Source organism: Dysidea avara, chromosome 11, assembly GCF_963678975.1.
Source record: "Dysidea avara chromosome 11, odDysAvar1.4, whole genome shotgun sequence".
Lineage (NCBI taxonomy): Eukaryota > Metazoa > Porifera > Demospongiae > Dictyoceratida > Dysideidae > Dysidea > Dysidea avara.
Window position 1 is genome coordinate 9,715,151 of NC_089282.1, and position 21,223 is coordinate 9,736,373.

The 21,223-nt window shown below is 35.5% G+C and overlaps 3 protein-coding genes across 3 annotated transcripts; 2 read left to right on the top strand and 1 right to left on the bottom strand.

Moving 5' to 3' along the window:
- The first annotated feature begins 465 nt into the window (after window positions 1-465).
- LOC136238949 (uncharacterized) lies at window positions 466-6,283 on the top strand. Its single transcript, XM_066029670.1, has 8 exons — window positions 466-579; window positions 2,361-2,554; window positions 2,879-3,028; window positions 4,830-4,922; window positions 4,975-5,102; window positions 5,149-5,187; window positions 5,536-5,610; window positions 6,102-6,283. Exons 2-8 carry the CDS (start codon window positions 2,368-2,370, stop codon window positions 6,237-6,239), a joined length of 810 nt encoding a protein of 269 aa, XP_065885742.1. The 5' UTR covers window positions 466-579; window positions 2,361-2,367; the 3' UTR covers window positions 6,240-6,283.
- Window positions 6,284-6,415: 132 nt separating this feature from the next.
- Window positions 6,416-15,437, bottom strand: LOC136238945 (neurotrypsin-like). Its single transcript, XM_066029664.1, has 8 exons — window positions 15,295-15,437; window positions 14,666-14,858; window positions 14,059-14,192; window positions 12,175-12,367; window positions 11,531-11,688; window positions 11,410-11,472; window positions 7,871-8,075; window positions 6,416-6,787 (listed from the first exon to the last, which is right to left on the bottom strand). Exons 1-8 carry the CDS (start codon window positions 15,359-15,361, stop codon window positions 6,574-6,576), a joined length of 1,227 nt encoding a protein of 408 aa, XP_065885736.1. The 5' UTR covers window positions 15,362-15,437; the 3' UTR covers window positions 6,416-6,573.
- On the top strand, window positions 15,388-21,178 carry LOC136238947 (tropomodulin-1-like). Its single transcript, XM_066029665.1, has 9 exons — window positions 15,388-15,645; window positions 17,344-17,460; window positions 17,815-17,980; window positions 18,035-18,142; window positions 18,592-18,818; window positions 19,570-19,653; window positions 19,777-19,836; window positions 19,893-20,037; window positions 21,022-21,178. Exons 1-9 carry the CDS (start codon window positions 15,556-15,558, stop codon window positions 21,045-21,047), a joined length of 1,023 nt encoding a protein of 340 aa, XP_065885737.1. The 5' UTR covers window positions 15,388-15,555; the 3' UTR covers window positions 21,048-21,178.
- The last annotated feature ends 45 nt before the right edge of the window (window positions 21,179-21,223 follow it).

Here is a 21,223-nt window from a genome sequence, read left to right on the forward strand (position 1 = left end):
GAAAGGGTATACAAAAGGCTTATAGCCTGTACAAGGTGGTCCCCAAAACACATACACAGTACAAAAAGCAATACAGAAACATTGACTTAAACAATTGACTATCTACAAGCAAACAAAAACAACTATACAAAAAGTAATACTAAGTGAGAGACATCAGTTAAACAAGTAACATTGGAGCTGTGATCTAAATAAGCGTGATGGTAAGGACAAAATGTCATATGGGATTGAGTTCCAAACAAATGGTGTGTTCACATAGAAGGAATATCTAAATGCATTGATGGAAGAAGATCGAGTCTGCAAAGTCAGTGGATGAGATCGTGTAGAGTTATTGTTAAGATTAAAGTGGTGACATGAAACTATTACTACAGACAGGTAGAAAGTACTTGACAGTTGTACAATGACTTGTCTGTCAATGGAGGCTAAATGTAAACGCCTCTTCAATAAATTATTTTTCTACGCGTTATTTTACTTATGCGCTTAATGTGAGGGGCGTGGCAGGACCTTGGATACAGTATTAATACACAGTGTATCTACGATTAGAGGAAGAACGGATCGCAACCTCGGTGTATGATAGCAAAGGTATGGTATTGTACATTCATTTAAGGTACAACGGTCGTGTTATCATAATCTACGCTGTGCAAAAGATTGCATCTCAGTTTAGCATCTCCTTTCGTCTGCAACTATTATACATATTAACCTACATGTTGTAGCCAACAAAGCCATCGGCTTCTATCGCTAGTAGGTCTACTGGGTATTTTAATACGGGAAACACATTTTCACTCTGTTGTGTATAAGTTACTAAGCCAGCTACCTTGGCTCCCATGGTAAAGCTGAGACAATTTGGACTGAATTTTGCTAGCCAGCCGACTTGCAAATGATATTTACTCGGGGTGTCGCTATTATCAATTCTGCTGATGATATAAAACTAATGCTAAGCTGTTAGTTGTAACCTCGGTTGTAACAACTCCAACGTATTGACAACTAGCTGTTCTATTAGCTAGAGGGAAATGCAAAGTGTGGATCCTTAAAAATTTTGTGACATCTGTATACTTCACTTTCATTTCATATTGCTGTACATGTAGAGGCCACTCACGGTGACATCCAATCAATCCACCCGAATCACTGACTCTGTACTGAAGTTTGTAAAACAGTGGTTAAATTTGCCTCGTAGCTGCACTGAACCTGTCTTATATCATGGCTATTAAACACTCTGTTGACCCAATGATTATTAAATTGCGCCAGTCTCTTTTAATATCTACTGATTCATGTTAGAGACACTAATAATGTAGGTAGACACTTTTTCTTCAATAGAATCCCTCAACTGTGGAATGCCCTACCCCTATTGACTTATCTTTATCTATTAAAACGAACAAGACAAGGATATATACGTTTCTATGGTCACATTTTTTATCAAACTTTAGACATGACAACCCTTAAGTGTACATACCTCAGTTTCATTTTTTAAGCCTATGTAGTAGATGTTCCAACACACCCCGCCCCTCTTTAATGTAACTCTTTAAGTATAAGTAATGTAACTTTTATAAGTAATGTAATATGGTAAGTAAATTGTAGATTTTTAATGGCCGGTAGCCTTGAGCTAGCAGACCATCAGTACTGTACCCTAAAGATTTTATTATTAATTGTACATCCGTTATTCTATACTTGTATGCAGTACTGTAAAGTTACAATCAATCAATCAATCATTCAATCAATCAATCTACTGATGTACCAGGTGTTGTTTATGATGCACTTTCTGCTGCTAAGGCATCATCAGTTTCTAACGTCTATACTTTTAAGGGTGAGGTTCATTGCAGTTTACGTTCCTGTCATGTTGATTATTGGAATTCTACTCTCAAATCATTGACATTGCATAATAAATTTCTGGATATAGTTATTCTAGAGCAAAAATGTCCCCTGTGGAAAAAACTATGTACCGTTTACCTGAAAAGAAACTTTCTTTGCAAGCCACCTTACCAACACCATTAAATCGTAATATAATTGTTAGTGCAGTACATATGTACTACCATACCCTTTGTCACTCTAATCCTCCTTGTTTTAACTGGTTGTTCCATTGCACTTAATCAAGGAAGATGCACATGACATCACCACTCCATTTTTCAGGTGTTTGTTCAGAACTTTAACCACCTTGATATAAGCTATATGTTGATCTCCAGGTGAGTGTTAGTCTGGCCCATGTACTATACCACCTAATATCACATCTATACTCCAGACCTGATCTCATGATAGTTTCCACAGATTCCATCGTGCTATTAGAACTCTCTGTGGTTACTAATACTCAGCATCACTATTTGGCTAACATATGTGTGAACAATAATATATTGTTGATTGTAATATTACAGGCTAATCATGGCAGTTGTCAGTGATCAGAGTGCAGCTTTAGATTCAGTTTTAAGGCACCATTTGAGTCTGGATCATGTGGGGGACTCAACAAAAGAAAATGTTGTAGTAGCAAAAGAAATTCCTGAAAGTGAATCCCATCCAAAGCTTAAAAAACGGGTGTCACTAAAGGAGTTTACTGATATACCTCCAGCTGGTATGTAATTAGGCTAATAATAAGTTGCTATTTATTTACTGGACATACACATGTTTGAGTGTAGCAAGGGAAACTTGCAAACCCCACAAACTGTAAGCTGCATGATGAGTTTTTGCCATGCTGTAAGGCAACTTGAGCCACATACAATAAAAGTATCCCATAGGCAAAGCTTGGCAGAAACAAAAAGGTTTGGCACATACAGCACACATCTGCATGTACATTCACCAAACTTTATTGGTTATTGTCGTATGTTGTTCAATATTGGCTATATGGTAACTTTACACTGTCATTTGCCACATGTTAATTTTGCTGTTCATTATGCAGATGGTAAAAAGCAGCTGAGCCGCAACACTTCAAAGAGTAGTATTGCTCAAGGCACAATTGAAACTGACAATAAGAGAAGACCAGTATTGATGAAGAAAGGATCACAGAGGTTTGAACCCCCACCACCTGAGCCACCTGATCCAAACTCAGGTACAGTACACAAGAATGTTTTATGTGCAATAATGCCCATAGCCATATATTAGTTTATTGGTACAGCTGTTAGCATGTATGTGTACCAGTTATTATGCATTTCTATGTGTAGGAAGTAAACAATATTGACAGCTACGTAGGTTTCTTGTTGGCTTATATACATTGCATGCATGCAGCAGTGAAGTAGATAGTAGTTGCTGCATTTTAAAAACATGTGAATAAGATTTACAGAGTACTGGTATACTGTAATAGTGTCTTAAACTTTATGAAATGCCACTGGATGTATACATATGTGAACCAGTCTGAGAAAACTGGTCTTATTGCCTATTTAAAAGTATCGAGAAATGCCGGTTTTAAGTATTTAGGGTGTTGTAGCTCGCCTATGGTTGAAGCTATGTGTACCAAACTTTTACATGTTTTACACCAATTCCTTACCTTCCAGAGCATCCGCTGTGAAAGTAACCAACAACTATGTTTCCTGCCATTTTAGATAGTTTTTAAACTGAGGTTGACTGTATCAGGCGAGCTGCAAAAGGGGTGGGAGGTGGGGGGGGGGGGGGGTCTGGAAGGCGGGCAAAATGGTTTTCAAAAATTGAAAAGGAAGGCGTAGGGATGGATTAGGCCAAGTTTTGGGCCATTGAGGTCTCAAAATTGGCTAAAATGAAAGGAAATTCACAGTAGAGGTACTTATTCAACACAACAGAGCTATACAGCCACATACAGTCATTCCCAGACTGACCAGAGCTCCACACTGCACGTACGGATCACCACTGGGCTTGGGAAAAGTAGCCAGCAAAACTAGACCACTCAAGTCTAGCTGATTTTGATTGTGGAATTAGATAGTTTATTCATGTAGCTTTGCGTCCTGGGTGAAAAATCGAATCTGCTGACATGGGCAATAAGACCAATTTTCTCAGACTAGGTCACATATATTGTCATGTGCATTATTAATTTGCACACATAATGCAATCCATGCCATTGAAATTTTCCACAAGAGATTGGTCCAACAGCCAATTTATGTATATAGGTTGGAAATATCAGGCATTCTTAGGTATGTGATATAGTAATACTAGAGATGGAAAATGGCCACCCTATTGAGAAGTCCTACGTCCATACGTGCAAGGTGCCACTTTTGTATTCTTTCCCAAGCTCATGCACTAAAGCATAGGCACTCAGAGCTTTGATAATTTACAGCAAAATCTAAAGAAAGCAGTTACCAACTAAAAAGTGATGGGTCTGGTAATCAAAAGGTTCCAGATATGATGTATATGGCTTTGCCCAATTGCTGTTGTTATTGTTTCCTTGAGCAAGAAGCTAAAGTTTACTCAGCTGTTAAATGGAGACCTAGTGGTCTGGTGTCAACTGGGGGAAGCAGCCCACCCAGCTGTAACATTATTGGGTACTTGGTATTAACTGGGATAGCAATTCCAGCTGTCTCACATAGTGTGTGAGACATGGAACAGCTTCCTGTGGATTGATTGCCTCAGGAGGATTTGCTTGTACTTACCAACAGCACCTTAGTAATGCGCAGGTATCCCAGTGTTGGTTTACTGAATAGGCTTGACTGTGCTAGCACAGTAGCCAAAGGCTTTGCTTGTGTGTGTGTGTGTGTGTGTGTGCGTGCGTGTGCGTGTGTGCACGTGCATGTGAGTGTGTATGTGTGTGTAGCTATTATTGTTATTATTGTGTGTTACTTCACATACATATGCCATGCATGCATAGCTCACCATACACTAACAATATACAGTTTATAAAAACATTAACCTCACACAATTTGTTTAGAATTGTTTACATACTTTAGAAGCCAAATCAGTGACAATTCGCAGGATGCAAAGCAATTTAGAAGTGTGGGAAGAACAGCTGAAAGAATTGTACGAAAAGAAGAAGGAAAATGGTAAGACAAAAATGCAAACAAAGTTGTCCTGTCATAATGCCATGCAATGCAGACAACATATCAAAAGTAGAACTTGTCAAACGAGACGAAACAATACAAGACTTGACAACCAAGTATAATAAAGAAGCTGAAATTAACTATAAAACACAGCAAAAGAAACAAGAACTTGAGTCACAATTAGTAGGTACCATTTAAAATAGTATATAAATTATTGTCTGTATTTCAGGGAGATAGTCAAAAGGTTGTAGAGGATCAAAGCCAGCAGGTAGCTATGACGTGTATTATGTATGTGAATGAGATGGAGACCAAATGCCATGCAAAAAGGAATATATTTCTTGTTGTATAAAGATAGAAAGAACTTTATTAACAAAATGTTATAATGTTATGTCTTTTAATTTGATTGGCAACTGCAGCTACAGTATTTAGTCAAGGCTTACAGTGTATCTCAGTTGCTTCAAATAATAGAGTTTGCCAAAATATTGGTATTTAAAAGTACTACAAAAGTCATGCACAAACCATGTAACAGTTGATTTCAGTATGTTATATCCTACGTATGACTGTACAAATATCTCATATGTATAATTGTTTGTTCTTATTACCATTTCTCTTTTAGTTGCAACATTTACAGATGCAATTACGACAATACACTATGGCATATCAGCAGTCAGATTCAAGAAAACAAGAGCTGGTACGTGATGTATTACTACATTCTATACTGATATTATATTATAGCGATTCTGTATCTATCGTATTTACTTGGTTAAACACCGCACCTTCAATAGTAGCCGCACTCGAGTGGTGCAATGATAGATTTTGAAAATAAGGACTGCAAATCATTTTCTAGCATCAAGTGTATATAGTACATTCATATTCAGAACCAATTTGTACAACATTAAAATTTGCATTAATTTTCATCCTAATAAGTGATGAAGGATTTTTGTCAAATAATTTGTCTGAACGTGTACATGTGGCTTACAAATTATTATTATTACACATACTGAAGCAGTAACTGATGCACGAGGTACACACTACTATTCTATTAGAACCAAGGGTTGCTCTGTTTAAAATTTTGACAACTCTATTGGAGTATCTATATAAATTATAGCACACCTATACATAGACAGCTGCCTCACGATTGGTTGTCTTTAATTTATTATATTGTATGTATTATCTTCTTAGGAAGATCAGCTGCTGTCTGTGAATGAACAGTTACAACAAAGTGAAGATATGAGGAGGAGGCTACATGAACAAGTTACTGAGCTACAGGGACGGTTAGCTCTTGAAGAACAACGCTCTAAAGTGTGTGCAATCATGTAACATCTTGTGTTCATTTACAAAAAAAATACTACTGCTGTAACAAATCCATGCATAGTAGCTGAAGGGAACACTGGCCCATTTCCAAACATTATTAAGAGAACTAATGGTAGAGGCTAAAATTATGTTCATGATCTCTTACATTTCAAGCTATGTGTATATAGCAGCTAGCAACCATATTTTCTGTTCATAAATATGTTCATAAGATTTGAAAGAGTAAATACATTAGAGTGCAACAATGGAATCTGTATAAAGCTTGATGACCATACTTTTGACAAGCGTTCAAAATTGTCTTGCATTTATATAGAAATATTTAAAATATACAAAAATGATATCTTTAGTTTACAGAATCATAACTAGGTGGTGGTGGTACATCTACTAGAGATGGCTCAGGGTAACCCTCAACATCATTATCTGGTGATACAGTTTTACAATATGTCAAAGCATCATCATAAGCTGGTGGTTTGCTACTGTCATATTCACTAGTAGCAACTAGTTCAGTATCAGATGAATGGTCATTTGTCGTAGTATCTTCAGACTGTAATTCAACACTACAGAAAGCCAAATACATACTGTAGTCAAGTAATAAAATTATGACTGGACTGGCCATGCATGTAATTTGATCCTAAAATTAGGGCTGGGGGATAGTATGAACATATTGGAGTATCGGGATAGTATCGCTATTGGTATTGCCTATCATTTGAAAAATTACTATCGGACAGTAATTAACATGTATGTAAAAATATGCAGATACTACTGTAAAATGCTTTTAAAAATAATATTTGGGAGCAAAAATTAGCCTAAAAAGACTGTTTAGTCTAACTCTTAGTGAAAACATATCCATAAGTAACATCATACTTGCATATCTCTTTGAAGGTAATAAGTAGAACATAGGTGAAGTTTCACTATCATTGTGCTTTCGTCTATCGTGATTGTACTGATTTCTCACTTTTACAATACCAAATCCTATTTTACCAATAGTTAACCGATAGGCCCTTATACTGATTATTTTAAACTTCTATGTATAAATGATTATTTCTAAAATGCAATGGATATGAAGTTAAAGCTGCTAATAATACCTTTTGCTGTTCAAGACAGGTTTCAACAATCACAGTTTATCACTTGTATGTAGTTACCATGAACCATCAAAATTATATACCTAATTACATACCACATGCATAGCCTTTGAAACCGGCCCTCCAGCAGTACTCAAGCTGAATAGGCCAATAATGTGGGGTAGGAATGGAAAAACCAATGGAAAATTCCTGATAGAGGTCAATATGAAGGTTGAATTTTACACCAAAATGCTTGTTTAAAACAAACATTGCTAAATCATTTCATTTAAATTGATTGTTTTAATAAAGTAATTTTAATTGATAACCATCCTACTTGGGAGGCTATTGGACTACTAGGCCCACATTTTTTCTGAGCTCTTCTAATACAACGCACATAGAATGTATCTAGAATTTCCACTATGAGATTATATAACTTTATTATTGGTACATCTCTACATAAATCCAGGATAAATTACTTACACTGTACATGTATTGCATCCATATACTGTAAGCATAATTTGTATACAGTATGTAGTTCAGTCAATACAATGCATCACACTTTTGTACAAGCACACTTACCGGGGAGTTGATCTTATTTGGAGTGAAGTTATTCTGTTTCTTGTACTGCTGGTACATTCACAACAAGATTCCTTCCATTCCTTTAATTTTCCCGTTTTAAATAAGAAAAAAAGTATGAATATCAAGGCAGGAAGTCCAAGACCAAGAGATAACCCAATTATTGTACCAGTAGAAGAATTACTTTCATCATCATTATCATCACCAGCTACATACAACCAAGAGGACATAATACAGTAGAGAGTTGTTGATTATCCAAATGTACCGTCAATTAACCAAAACACCTATTAAGCCCATACAAAATCAGCTTGACTGTATACAAAAGTAGGCGTGTCCACAAAATAAAAGTAACTGGTAACTAAGACCAAGAATAAATGTTAATACAAATAACACATTTTAAAAGTCTAACATTGGTCCTTTATCACTGACTTGTGCAATCTTGCTGCATTTATAATTAATTTCTATTGGCAAGCAATTAGGCCACCCTTTTCAATGGCTAGTGTAGAGAAAAATGGCGACCAATTACCTGCCAATTAGAGAGTTAAAAGGAGTTAGTTAGGACTGCAGCAAGGCTACAAAAGTGAATGATTTATATATAAAATAGTTGTGTTACATTCATTCTTGGCTGTACCAGATATCAGCTCCTTTTTAGTTACCAGTTACTTTTACCTTTGTGGGTTGCCCTTTTTGTATAGCTAAGCTGTTTTCACATACCCTGTAGGGATTTCATTTCATTAATTTTTGTGAGTATCAGAAGAGATAAGATAACTAATTAAAAAGCTTACATTTACAAGTATAATTTTGTGAACAATTTCATTTCTTGTGTGACGATAGATTAATCAATTATGTAATACAATGGATATATAGGCCACCCTATTGGTGATTATGGTTCTGGTCCACTGCCTGCATCTTTTCTGAGAATGAGAATTTGTGAATCAAAAATGCCTGCATTGGCTGCCAAATTTTAGAAATACAAATTGAGAGTAAATATGTTATTTAATTTTTCAGTACTTGCAATTAGCTTTTTCTAGCAAAAATCTGCAGAATATTGGTGCGGTACATAGTATGGAATTGATATACTCTATTAGAACAGTCAGAATACCATAAAATACTCTAACTGAGCACTCACTTTATTCAGGTCATTGTTGCTGAATCCATCCCACCTGTATCTAAAACTGAATTTCATCAAGCAAGAAATACTGTATGATTACCAGTTGGTGTAGTCATAAATGAAGCTCATTGGGATGTTTAAATAATTCAATTAGAGCATACACTACTTCATGCACTGGCAGGAGATATAATTGTTTGGACAGTGGATACTTCTACACGAGGCAGGTGCTCAAAAACTTATTCCACAGTTTGTCAGCTAAATCATGGAAATATAAAGCTGGAACTCTCAACCACTAGTCTACACACTGTACCTTGAGGACAAAATGATCTTTTGTTACTTGTGTTAGTTGTTGTAAGTAGAATCATTGACTTTATTGAACACACCATAGAGGCTCAAAGCCCTTGATCGTGCAATTAGAAACATATCTCATTTCACAAAAATCATAGTCTCACAGGTGTATTCTGATGATGGTAGTTGTACCAAGGCAATGTCTTTCAAAATAACTATTTGTGGAAAAAGTTCCAATTGGCTTTTTTATGATAACTACTACTTATGCTACTTCTTTGCAATATGAGTATCTAGAGAACTGTTATAGGGTATTTTTTGCAGAAATTAAGTAGTAATTCACAGTGTTGGGGTGATTACTTTTTAAAAGTAACTTGTTATATATTACTGTACTATTACTTGCAACTAAAGCTATTTAGTTACAGTTACATATTATCCATAAAATAAATAATATTACATAATATTATTTGTGTCCAGAGCCTTAAGCTGTACCATGTGCAGCTAGCACCTTATCATGTTACATGATTGCGTTGTTGGCATAGGTGGCGGAAAGGGGGGGGGGGGGGGGGGGACTGAATCCCCCTACAGGAGACCCAGCCCCCCCTCAGAATGATATCACGCTACCACTGTATACGTATCAAATGTTTCCAGGTGGCTATAGGCTTTTTTGTACTGCTTATAAATGCTACATGTTCATTAGCCATGTAGTCAACAGCAAAAAGCTTAAAGTTTTTAACTGGCAAATAGCCTGTTTTAAATAGTTTTGACTAAAAGTTGGTGTTTAAATTAAAATGCTTTAAATTGTACCTATAAAATTGCTATAAAATAATTTTGGTGAACTTTGAGACATTGTGAAAGCTATAATTGCTACAGCTAGAGACTCTATACTCCGGTCAGGCCCCCCTCATATCAACCACTTCCTCCGCCACTAGTTGTTGGGATCTTGGTTACATTTGTATTCAAGAGAAAGAAACTGATCAATAAGCTTCATTCATTAATTCGAGGTGGGCTTCGTTACTTCGTTGTGGCTAGGCGTTACTCAGTGGATTAGTAAGGAGATTAGTAATTTAGTTACTTGTAGTAATAAAATTACTTATATTAGATTCCTTAATTACTTAGGTACCCATTACATTCGTAAGTAAAGTAACTTGTGTGTTATATTACTAGTTTTTATAGTGTATTTCGTTATATTATATTCCTTAGTACCACAAAAATATAATATTACATTACTCGTTATCCCTAACACTAGCAATTAATGTGAAATTTTTTACAGTAATTGACTGCTCTATCAGAGTATATCAATATCTAGCATGACCTCTTTCCAGAGTTTCCACCACCTCTGCTCTGAATTGACAGTACTAACCAACCTGGTACACATGTCAACCACCTCTTCCACACCTTTTACAAGCCTCTAGCATGACACAATGTCCAGTACCCTAACAGATTTATGCACACATAAAAAAGAATTATCATCTTTTCAATTATCATATTTTCTTGAGACTTTTAGAGTGCATTCATGATGACGATTCCAATTATTGAGTCCAGGTAGGTATGTAATCCCCTGGCTTCATAATACAAATTCAGGGAAGAAAAAAAAGAACGGCAAACCAGCTGGGCATACACGACAGAAAACAATTGTGCTACTTCCTCAGCACCGATTTACTTCATATTCAGTCGGTGACTTAGTATAGACACAAGTATTGTTGGTGTCTGATATAAAGTTGAAAGCTTATTATACATCTTTGAGTTGAGGTGTCTAAAATTAATGGTAAGCCATTACTCATCACCTTATGCATGCAGTTTTCACTTTCTTGGCAGTGCGATTCACTACCATGAATCTTAATTAGAGCATTTTGTCAATAGATGTATGCTCTATTACAGTACTTGAACAATGCTTTATATAAACGAATAACGGTTTTTTACTTTTCTTTATAAACACCCTTCCCCTATAACAGGTAGGATAATCAACTCTCTACTGTATATGCACACATCCATACATACCACACACACACACGCACGCACGCACGCACGCACGCACACACACAAACATAATTATTATTTGTATGTGAAATCCAGTACCAATACAGGCTATTCCATGGTTTGGTAAGTGTTTCATATGAGATATGTAAGTACAGAAATCACTTACTGTTAGAATTTCTTGGCATGCATTGGGGAGCAGTAGTTCCACCAGTTTGTCGTGAAGACAATACTGCAAATAAATAATTCACTATTCATGACACATCTTCTTTGTTAAGCAATGTACGAACCAACTATGCCACATGTGATGTAAATATCAGAAGTATGATTACAACGTGATGATAAATCCACCGGTGATTCTACTGAATAGCAACCAGAAAAACAGGAGCTTCTAGTCTGACAATTATTGACTAAGGTTAACCAGACTGGACTATTTGATCCTCTGTTACTACATAAAATAATCATCAAGCATCTTATACATAACAGTTAACATATATACATACTCATTTCTTCCCATATACTTAATTTTTAGTGTTACTTTAAATTTATGCATGCTAAAGTACTTGTATTAGTAAGAAAGCGTTCATGAAAAAAGAAGTAAGTTTGAAATTTATTTTGCTGGTATTTTCTTTATATCCATCTGACCATAGATGACAGGAAGTGCCATTTATGGGATAACCAAATCTTTCCAAGACATTAATTTTGTGCATGATTGCAAGCAATGTAAAAGTGCACAACAAAACCTTTCTTGGTAAAGGTGAGTTATATAGATCGACAATCAAAATTAATAGAGTCAATAGTTCTTTTTTCAGACATGTAGGTAGCTATACTCACAAATGTTTTCTTATGAATCAACTTACTTGCAAATAGTTTTTTTGTGTGGGAATTTGTCATCAATGTAAACATATAAGTACATAGTACAGATTATTTGTACCTTACACGTCTGCTGCTAATACTTTCATCATATCCAAGTTGAGAGCAAACAATATTAGCAGCAGTACTTGGAAATGCAAAGGTGCTGCACACAGTGCCCCATGCACCATTTAAAGAAAATTCCAGTATTCCTTCTGATGTAGATAAGCCATTTACAAGTCTTACAGCTCCTTCATACTGAAAGGACTCATGTGCTGCATATAAAAAAAAGTGGTTGGAGCGAGTACATATATAAGTGACACCAAGAGTTCATAATAATATTATTATATATACTGAGGAGAGTATCCTACTCTCATATATCCCTGTAGAAGGGCGTAACATGAAGTTATGATGTAACAACAAGATGTTGTGGTTTGTGATGTACGAGCAACCATAAAAGTGCAAGAATCGTTAGCACCATTTCCCACATGCGACACTCAGAGTAGCCGTATTCGCGAATAGCCTAGCAAGAAATGGCTACAAAACCCATGAAGGAATGATTGTAGTTCGGTGAGAAATGCTTAGAGCTGGAGTTAATTTGGTTGCTAGCAATGTTGTTAGGCATGCGTTCAATCGATACCATGTTCAACTAATGACATCATTAATTATACAAGGAAAAATGGGCAAACTCAAAAGTGCTACGTCATAACTTCACAATATGCCCTTCTACAGGGGTATATGAGAGTAGGATACTCTCCTCAGTATATAATATATATATATATATATATATTATGAACTCTTGGTGACACCATGAGTTCATAATATTTAAGGGAGTGGATATTATGAACTCTTGGTGACAGCAACACACTAACTACTTGTACTACAGTGGAACCTCTATATAACAGACAGTTTGGGACCGAATGATTTTAATTAGAGCTTGTCACTTATCAGAGGTAAACTTGAATTAAAGGTTTTAATTGTCCTTTATATGGAGGTTAAATGCATAGTGTTGTTTACACAGAGGGTCTTTTAAGAGAAGTTCCAATGTATATACATTTGCGTATATATAAGTACAAAACAAAGTAAAGAACAACACTTAAATATTTGGAATCGCTAATTTACAAGTGGCAGCTAAGTACCTACCAGGGAGCAGGTTGTTGTTGAGGGGTAAATCAGTTTTTTTAAATGACTGAATGACCTTACTAAAACTTGAGGATGACTCACTAGTACCTAGCAAACAACCTATATAGTGTTTACTGAATTAATCCAACAACTGAATGTGTTACTGTATAATACTCTCAATAGCAGCTTAATGTATTATATTGAAATACGTCAAGCGATTAGCCAATAGAATTAGTATCACTTGTTTGTCAAGGTCCCTTAACAAAAACCTGTAATACTAATTTGATTGGCTAAAATAGTGTGGTGTGTTTCTATTAGAAGTAAATGTCTGACTTGACAACTAGTGTTACCATAGTGATAGATGTCCCATGGCATAGCAACAATGTGGTTGCTTAGCAACAGTTGCTAAGTAACTGTTGCTAAGGTAAATGTCACTTTGAGATCATAGCAACGGTTGCTATGTGTGATTGGTCTTTTGTAGTGGTTATTTTTTGAATTTATGTTGCCTAGTAACAGTTGCTATGGTTGTCGGATTAATTTGCAATAGGACGGATGGCTGTGGTATTCGGGATTAATAGTTCTCGCATTGTAAACAGGAAAGAAATAGTGCTCGGCTTCGTCTCGCACTATTTTACTCCTTCCTGTTTACAATGCTCGCACTATTAATCCCGAATACCACAGCCATCCATCCTATTACATATACAAATAGCTAGCTGACTAGCAATTCACTAGTATAGAAAAAATTACATATCAATTGTAACAATGTTCCTTCTCACTTTATAGGTACAGGTAGTGTACATATAGGGATTTCTACTGTAATTGTGAATCATGTTGAAACACTTACAACAGATCACTGCTACATCTTGTTGATGAGAACAATCATTGTCATTCTCAAGATAGGGACACTGCACTAGTAGAACGTCATTGTCACGACACCTCACATTATAGAAATATATTGGGCCAGTACCTTCAACAATCCTATATGCACAACAAGAAATAAAACAATTGTTTGCATAAAACTATCACTACTGGAACACATAGCGCATGGCTTTAAAAATGTAATGAACAGGGCACAAAATTTCCAATTACTTGCAAAAGGAATTAGAAATTGTAATGAAAACATTAGATGTCATTAAAGTAGTATGGACTCATTGTAAAAAATAACATTTTAGAGTTGCTGAAAACATTAAAATCCTGCAAAATTATTTTTCATTGGTTTTTCAGAAAAATGGATGACATTTTCAATGGTTAATTCACCAGCACTAAAACGTAATTAGTAATTTTCAATAAACTGCTTGCAATGACAATGATTTTCTTTACTTTTTCCTTCTAAAAATTTTAGTACCCTGTTCACTACATTTTCAAAGCAAAGTGTTCCAGTAGTACATGCATTATTGTAGATAAGTATGGCAAAGAACAGTTACATCTGTATGCATATACAGTGTCCATACCCAACAGTAACAACTTTGTTGAATGATAATGCTCTAGCTCTACCCAGTTGTCTGCAAGCAGTATCTGCACTTTTTATCGTGAACCCTTCAATGCAGATAGTGCCCCACTGACTACGATAATATATCTCAAGTCTACCAGTCACACTTTCAGTATGTCCAACTATGCGTAGATCTCCTGATCGCTGACCAAACACTGTGATTAATGAAATCTATTACACAGCACATAAACGCCATGCAAACATACAGTGCATTATGTGTGTTTACAAAATTAGGGAAATTTGCTCATTTCAATATGCAAAACATGCTGTTTTATCGAATATGAGCTAATCAAGATGCAAGGTGATGTATCATGTAGCCAAGGGAAGGTGATGGCAAGTACATAACATACAGGAATTTTTATGCATCCATAGTTTTGTCATGCTGGACTATTTTTCGTGAACATTACCTTAGTAACTAGGGTGAAAAATTAACACACCTCCCAAGCAAATCTACAAGAAATACATCACAATTTTTTTTTGTTTTGTTTCTTTGTATTCATATAACTTCATATCTTTTCACAACATGTATTAATACGTATAGCGATCAATACCCTACCCACACATTACAAGTGTAAACACATGTTATATTACCATGAATGATAAAGCAGAGTGAGAGAAGCCATGTTACAACATAAACAGACAGCGTTTTCACCCCCATCGCTTGTGATCACACATCAGAACATAAACGTTTGCTTTGTATTCTAATAATTTAACACAATTGGTTGGTGTCGATTTCACAGTTTCTTGAAAGTATATATTTCGTGGACATTGAGCAAAACAGACCAACCGAGAAAAAAAATATATAAGTGCTGTACGCCAAGGACAGTCGGTGTTGTAGCGGTCTGAGTGACAATGGCCAAAGATGAACTTGACAGTGATGCGATATTGGCTGCTCTTTCCAAAGAGGAGATAGGAGATCTAGTAGATTTCATCGATCCTGATGTAAGTCATGATTTGTGCTGAACAGAGATACTGTACTAGCAAGAAAATGAATGAATTATAGATAGTATGATATAACTTAATTGGATTAGCCCCTGCTAGCTGGTACGTGTGCTCAGGTTTTACCCAATCATGTACATGTACAATGATTTTAGTCCAGTTCTAAAAATGTTGGGTGTATCCACAGCTTCAGTGATGTCTATCCTGCCATGTTTCAATCGCTAGAGTGGACAAAACCAGGCTTCCAATTCACTCACTATAACTTGACCTCTCAGGAAGCTATTGACCTACGATTTGCACATGCAGTATTATTAAGTGCCAGATCAAAGATTGAAACGTATGGCATACTCCTATGCATGTTGGAGTTATGGTCCTTTAAATTCATAAAACTGGATGTGTGTGGAAGCCTGGTTTTTTCAAATTCGGTCACATATTCATCGTTCTTGAGAAATAACTATATTGATAGGGAAAATAAATTACAGGCGCTTACTAAAATAGTTAATACTTAGGAACACAGCAATGTACAGCATTGAGAGTCGTTGCACCATCGTGTTTGCCATGAATAGGAGAATGGGTGAGCTTTTCTTGATGCCTTGTGGTTGATGAGTAGGATAAGGTGTGTAGCAGATGTTACTGTCTTGTCAATAATACAGGGTACAGAGGGATTACAAGTGATAGCTGTTGGTAAAATACTATATTTTGTGCAATGTTGATATATAGGAGTGTCTCTACCTAACAATACGTACCCTTTGCAGTGGGATATTAAAAGTTCAGGCTAACAGTATGCATTGTACCACTGGTTATCAAACTCGGTGCTAGGTTTGAACACCAGTCTGAAGACTAGGGTAATGACATGTACATGTACATTGACATACTGTAGCTATGTAGATATGCACCTAAGTACAGTAAATTATCTCAGATAATTAACACTTATGGATGTACAGGGTATTTATTTTTGTGGAGTGAGTGTGTTACAGTATATAGCTATTCATTAATGTTCACGATACTCTTGCGTATTATATATCATATATAGTCGTGTGGAAGTGTGAAATAATAAGCATTTTACATGTTTTAGACTATTCATCATACAGATGGTGATGTTATTTATAAACTTGTAGGTAGTTAGTCTGTCAGTGTTTATTGTGCTAGGGATAAGTGATGATGATAATTTTATCACATTTCTGTTGTTGAGACATTGTGACGGTTTTCATAATCTTAAACAGGTTACTATACATTTGGATGGTATAAACTACTGTAGCTGCGAGTTGAATTTTTATATTGTACAAAGGATTCTTACTAGTATAGTACTAAGGATCAATATAAGTTGGTGGCAGATGAAATTTATAACAATAAGTAATGTAATAGGCATGTAGAACTACTAGTACAGTACATAGAAATCCACTGCATACTTTAGAGTTATTGTTGTGACGTTGGTATGGTTGGTTAATTGACCATATAGTTATTATATCAGCAAATTACATGCATGTGTTGATTCATAAATATAATTATAAGATGATGATGAGTCTGTGGCCAAGTATGTATTATAGTATGTAGGTATTATGGCTAGATTATAGACATATACTGTGTCTTTATGCTTGACCTCCGTAGAATCTATTACAAGGTTATATGGTCATAGCTGTAACATAGATATAATGGTACATAGTTTGTATGTATATTTTTATTATTTTGTTTTCATTGTAGAACACATGCCTTCATCCTTCAGAAAGAATGCCACCACAAACTACAAAGGAACCGACTGGTCCATTTGACAGAGACCATCTAATGACACACCTTAAGCAAGAAGCTGAAAACTCTAAAGTACGCATGCACTATGTAGCTATACATGCTATGTGGTAGAGGTGAAATGGATAGCAATCACTAGTTGATTTATACCTTCTATGAACATGATACTGTTTCTATCACATAACAGCTGGGTTATCCTACAGATATACTGCATGTTAATATCAGTTTCAATATCATGATGGTGATATATTGAAACATTTCATATATGTACATTTGTGTTCCAAAAGAGGTAGCTTTTGTATAGATCACTTTTTTCCATGATGTCTATTATACCTAAGTATGTTCTTAATTGCACATGTGATGTGTTCAATGCTTTAGTATATATATATATGCCCTGTGGTTAGGTAAGTCCTACTATATTGTATGTAGATCGGTGAAGGTTACATTCCTTATAAGAAAGATATACGAGGTAAAGTGTACAAGGAAAAAGAGCCTATAGACTCTACTAAAAAGGAAATTAAGAGATCAAAGTTTGCTGATGAGCTAGATCAAATGTTGTCTTTAGTTGAACAAGATGACCTTGCGGATTTAGTCAGTAAGTAGTAAACATTATCGTATACAGTAGATATGTTTTACATTGCGAGTATAGGTGAACTTGGGTTAGAAGAGGCATCAAATCAGTTGCGGAGTACATCAAGCAAAGCAAGCCCTGCAACTGGTCTTAAAGCTAATGTGTACTCATATAAATCACCAGCAGGTAGATAGTAAAGTGTGCATTGCTATACGATTTTAAATATCATAAGGTCTGTACAATAATGTAAAGTTTTTGTGTGAGTAAATTTCATACATAGCAAGTTAGGATGCTCATACCCTGTAGATAATAGAGCACAGAGTGTGTTCACTACAGGCACAATGGTAATTATTAAAAAAAGAATATTATATACAGGAGTGTGCATGGCTAGTTGTACTTGATTTTTTGTGTTGCACTGCTTGATATCTTTTAAAACTATAGCATTATAATTAAATTCTGTACTTTAACACTACACATGGAGAATGTTTCTCTAACCGTGAATATAATGTGTACCCAAGAATGTGTGGCATGTTTTTTTGTACATTAACTTTCAGTGAATATTCAATAGACTAACATGACGAGTCTTTTCATTAATGCCATGTGCAATGTCATCACATGTATTTTGTCTATTGTAGCTAAACCTCCGATCATTTTTCCTCAACTACTAGAACAGAACACAGACATTGAGGAAACTATTGTTCGTCTCCAAGAGCTTGACCCAACCTTAACCACTTTGAACCTCAATAATCATCCTCGATTGGAGGAGGACTTATTTCAACAATTATGTGATGCCTTGGTAGCTAACACTTATTTAACTACATTAGAGCTGGCTGGGACTAAATTAGGTGATAATCATGCCAAGGTTAGCCTACATATGTACTGTATAATTGCATGCAAGCTCCGCATTCACTCATTATGGAATAGCCCTTTTTCTTTTTGGTAAACCAAATACAACTTGTGATCTGAAAGTATATATTGGTACAGTGTACCATAGATACAATAATGCTTACCAGGATTGGGTTTATGTAATTTGTTTGTATACTGTAGAGACTGGTTGTTAAGCACACGTGTATATTAAGCACATATTACCTGTTAAGCGCATACCCATTTCTCGTACTTAATCATGGTTGATAAGCATATGTGGATGAACACGAAGCTCCAACATGAGACGAAGCTATACAAGAGAAGAAGTGCTAGGGGTTTGCTAATAGTGTATAATACAAAATTTCACGAAGTACAAAGCCAAAATACGTACCTTTGCTTACCAAGCAAAGCGGTCTTCTGTAGTATGCTCCACACAAAGGATTCAGTGCACAAAAACTGGACTCAAACTATTGGTACATGTATTGACTGCAATTCACACTACCCCGAGAGAGTGAATCCATAATAATTACAACAAGGTTTATTTATTAGGCACATGCGCTTAACAACTATAATTATGTTGATCACAATATTTTTCGTGAACTTTTATTAGGTGTATGCGCCTAACAACCAGACTCTATGGTACAAACATTTTGCCATTAAAAGGTTTAGCTCTGGGTCCATTTCCATAATTATTACTGTTTGTGGGTATGTAACTTGTGTGCAACAACATGAGTCATTCAACTTTACAGATGTTAGTCTCTGTGTTAAAGAACAATTCAACTCTTCAAAGTCTTAACTTGGACACCAATTATTTGACAGGTGCCGGGATTAAGGTACTGCACATGTACACACATGTTGCTCTTGTATGTATATAGACTTTTATATTCATGGTGTTCACAAAACTACTGATTGTATGTTGTTCTTTATAACAATTTAAAAAATGTGCTGTTGTTTAGGTAATTCTGCAGGCATTGAAGGAAAATAACACTTTGAAAGAATTGAAGTTATCAAATCAGGTGTGCATATATGTACAGTAAATCAACTCTTGATTGTTGATGTTTGTTCCATATAGAAACATTCTGCTGGAGCAGGAATAGAAATGACGATGGCAAAAATGATTTCAAGTAATACTAGTCTGCTTAAGTTTGGATACTCATTTACAACACCTGGACCAAGAATTCAAATTGACAAATACATAATGAGAAATACTGACGTAGGTGAGTGAGTTTTACATAGTTGCAGTGTAAGACTACTTCACTTACTTACTATATAAAATCTTCAATTGAGTGTTCAGTTAAAACTTAATACACTATAGCTCTTCTAGTTGACTGAAAGTTTAGGTTAATTGGCTGCTATAATTGTCAACATTATAGCACAATACCGTATTTACTTGGTTAAACACCGCGGTGTTTACTACCTCTCAATTAACCAATGCTGGCAACTATTCTAAATTAGCCACCACTCAATGAAAAGGATGTTTAAGCCTTTTGAAATCAGTTGTGGCACTACTCAAGTGTGGCTACTATTGAAGGTGTGGCATTTAACCAAGGAAATCAAATCTCAGAAGTGTAAGAGATGTACAGACTGTGTAGCAATAAAATTTTAAGTACCAAGAAGGTAGTAACTAGTTGATACAATTAAATATGCAAACAATGTACAAAGCATGACAAAGGAAGGTTTTGGGGGGCTTGCCCCCACAGTAAAGTTTTGTGAATCAGCTTATAAAATTAAATTGGTAGCATTTGTGACTGAACTTTTTTTTTGAAAATTCATTTATTGGAATACATTATTCAATAGCTGGCTTGGCCATGGCAGACACTGTTTATAATGATAATCCATACTTTGTAGTGCTGATAATGTTGCTTCCATTGTGACATAACAAGTCGCGTGGCCTATACAAGTCCTATATTTTACTGTGCCAGTTTTCATCACGAGATCGCATGTGTCGTGCAACTTACCACCCATCAAATAGGGTCAGAAGACAGTAATCAGCTTCAGTAAATTTACATACTTTGATGACACGTATCATATAGAAGTAGGAACTGTGTGACTTGTTGTGGTGCACGACTTACAGTCCTTTACGCTAGTACAATAGTTGTCCAGAGCCTTGAAATGACAATGAAATGCATTGTCATAATATCAGCATACATACACTTATATTAGTTGATGTATGTTGTGAGATGTGTTTATATTTTTCATAGCACGACAGCAGAGGATGCTACTGTAATGACTTCTGAAATTGCCATTATTATATATTGTACACTAATACAATATACATAGCACTATTAACCATAACTGATTTATCATGTACATGTACTATAGCAATAGAAAATAAAATGTCTTGGTGCTGTCTATACACATCTGTAAATAAATAATAGCCAATCTTAGCAAGTGGAAATGCGA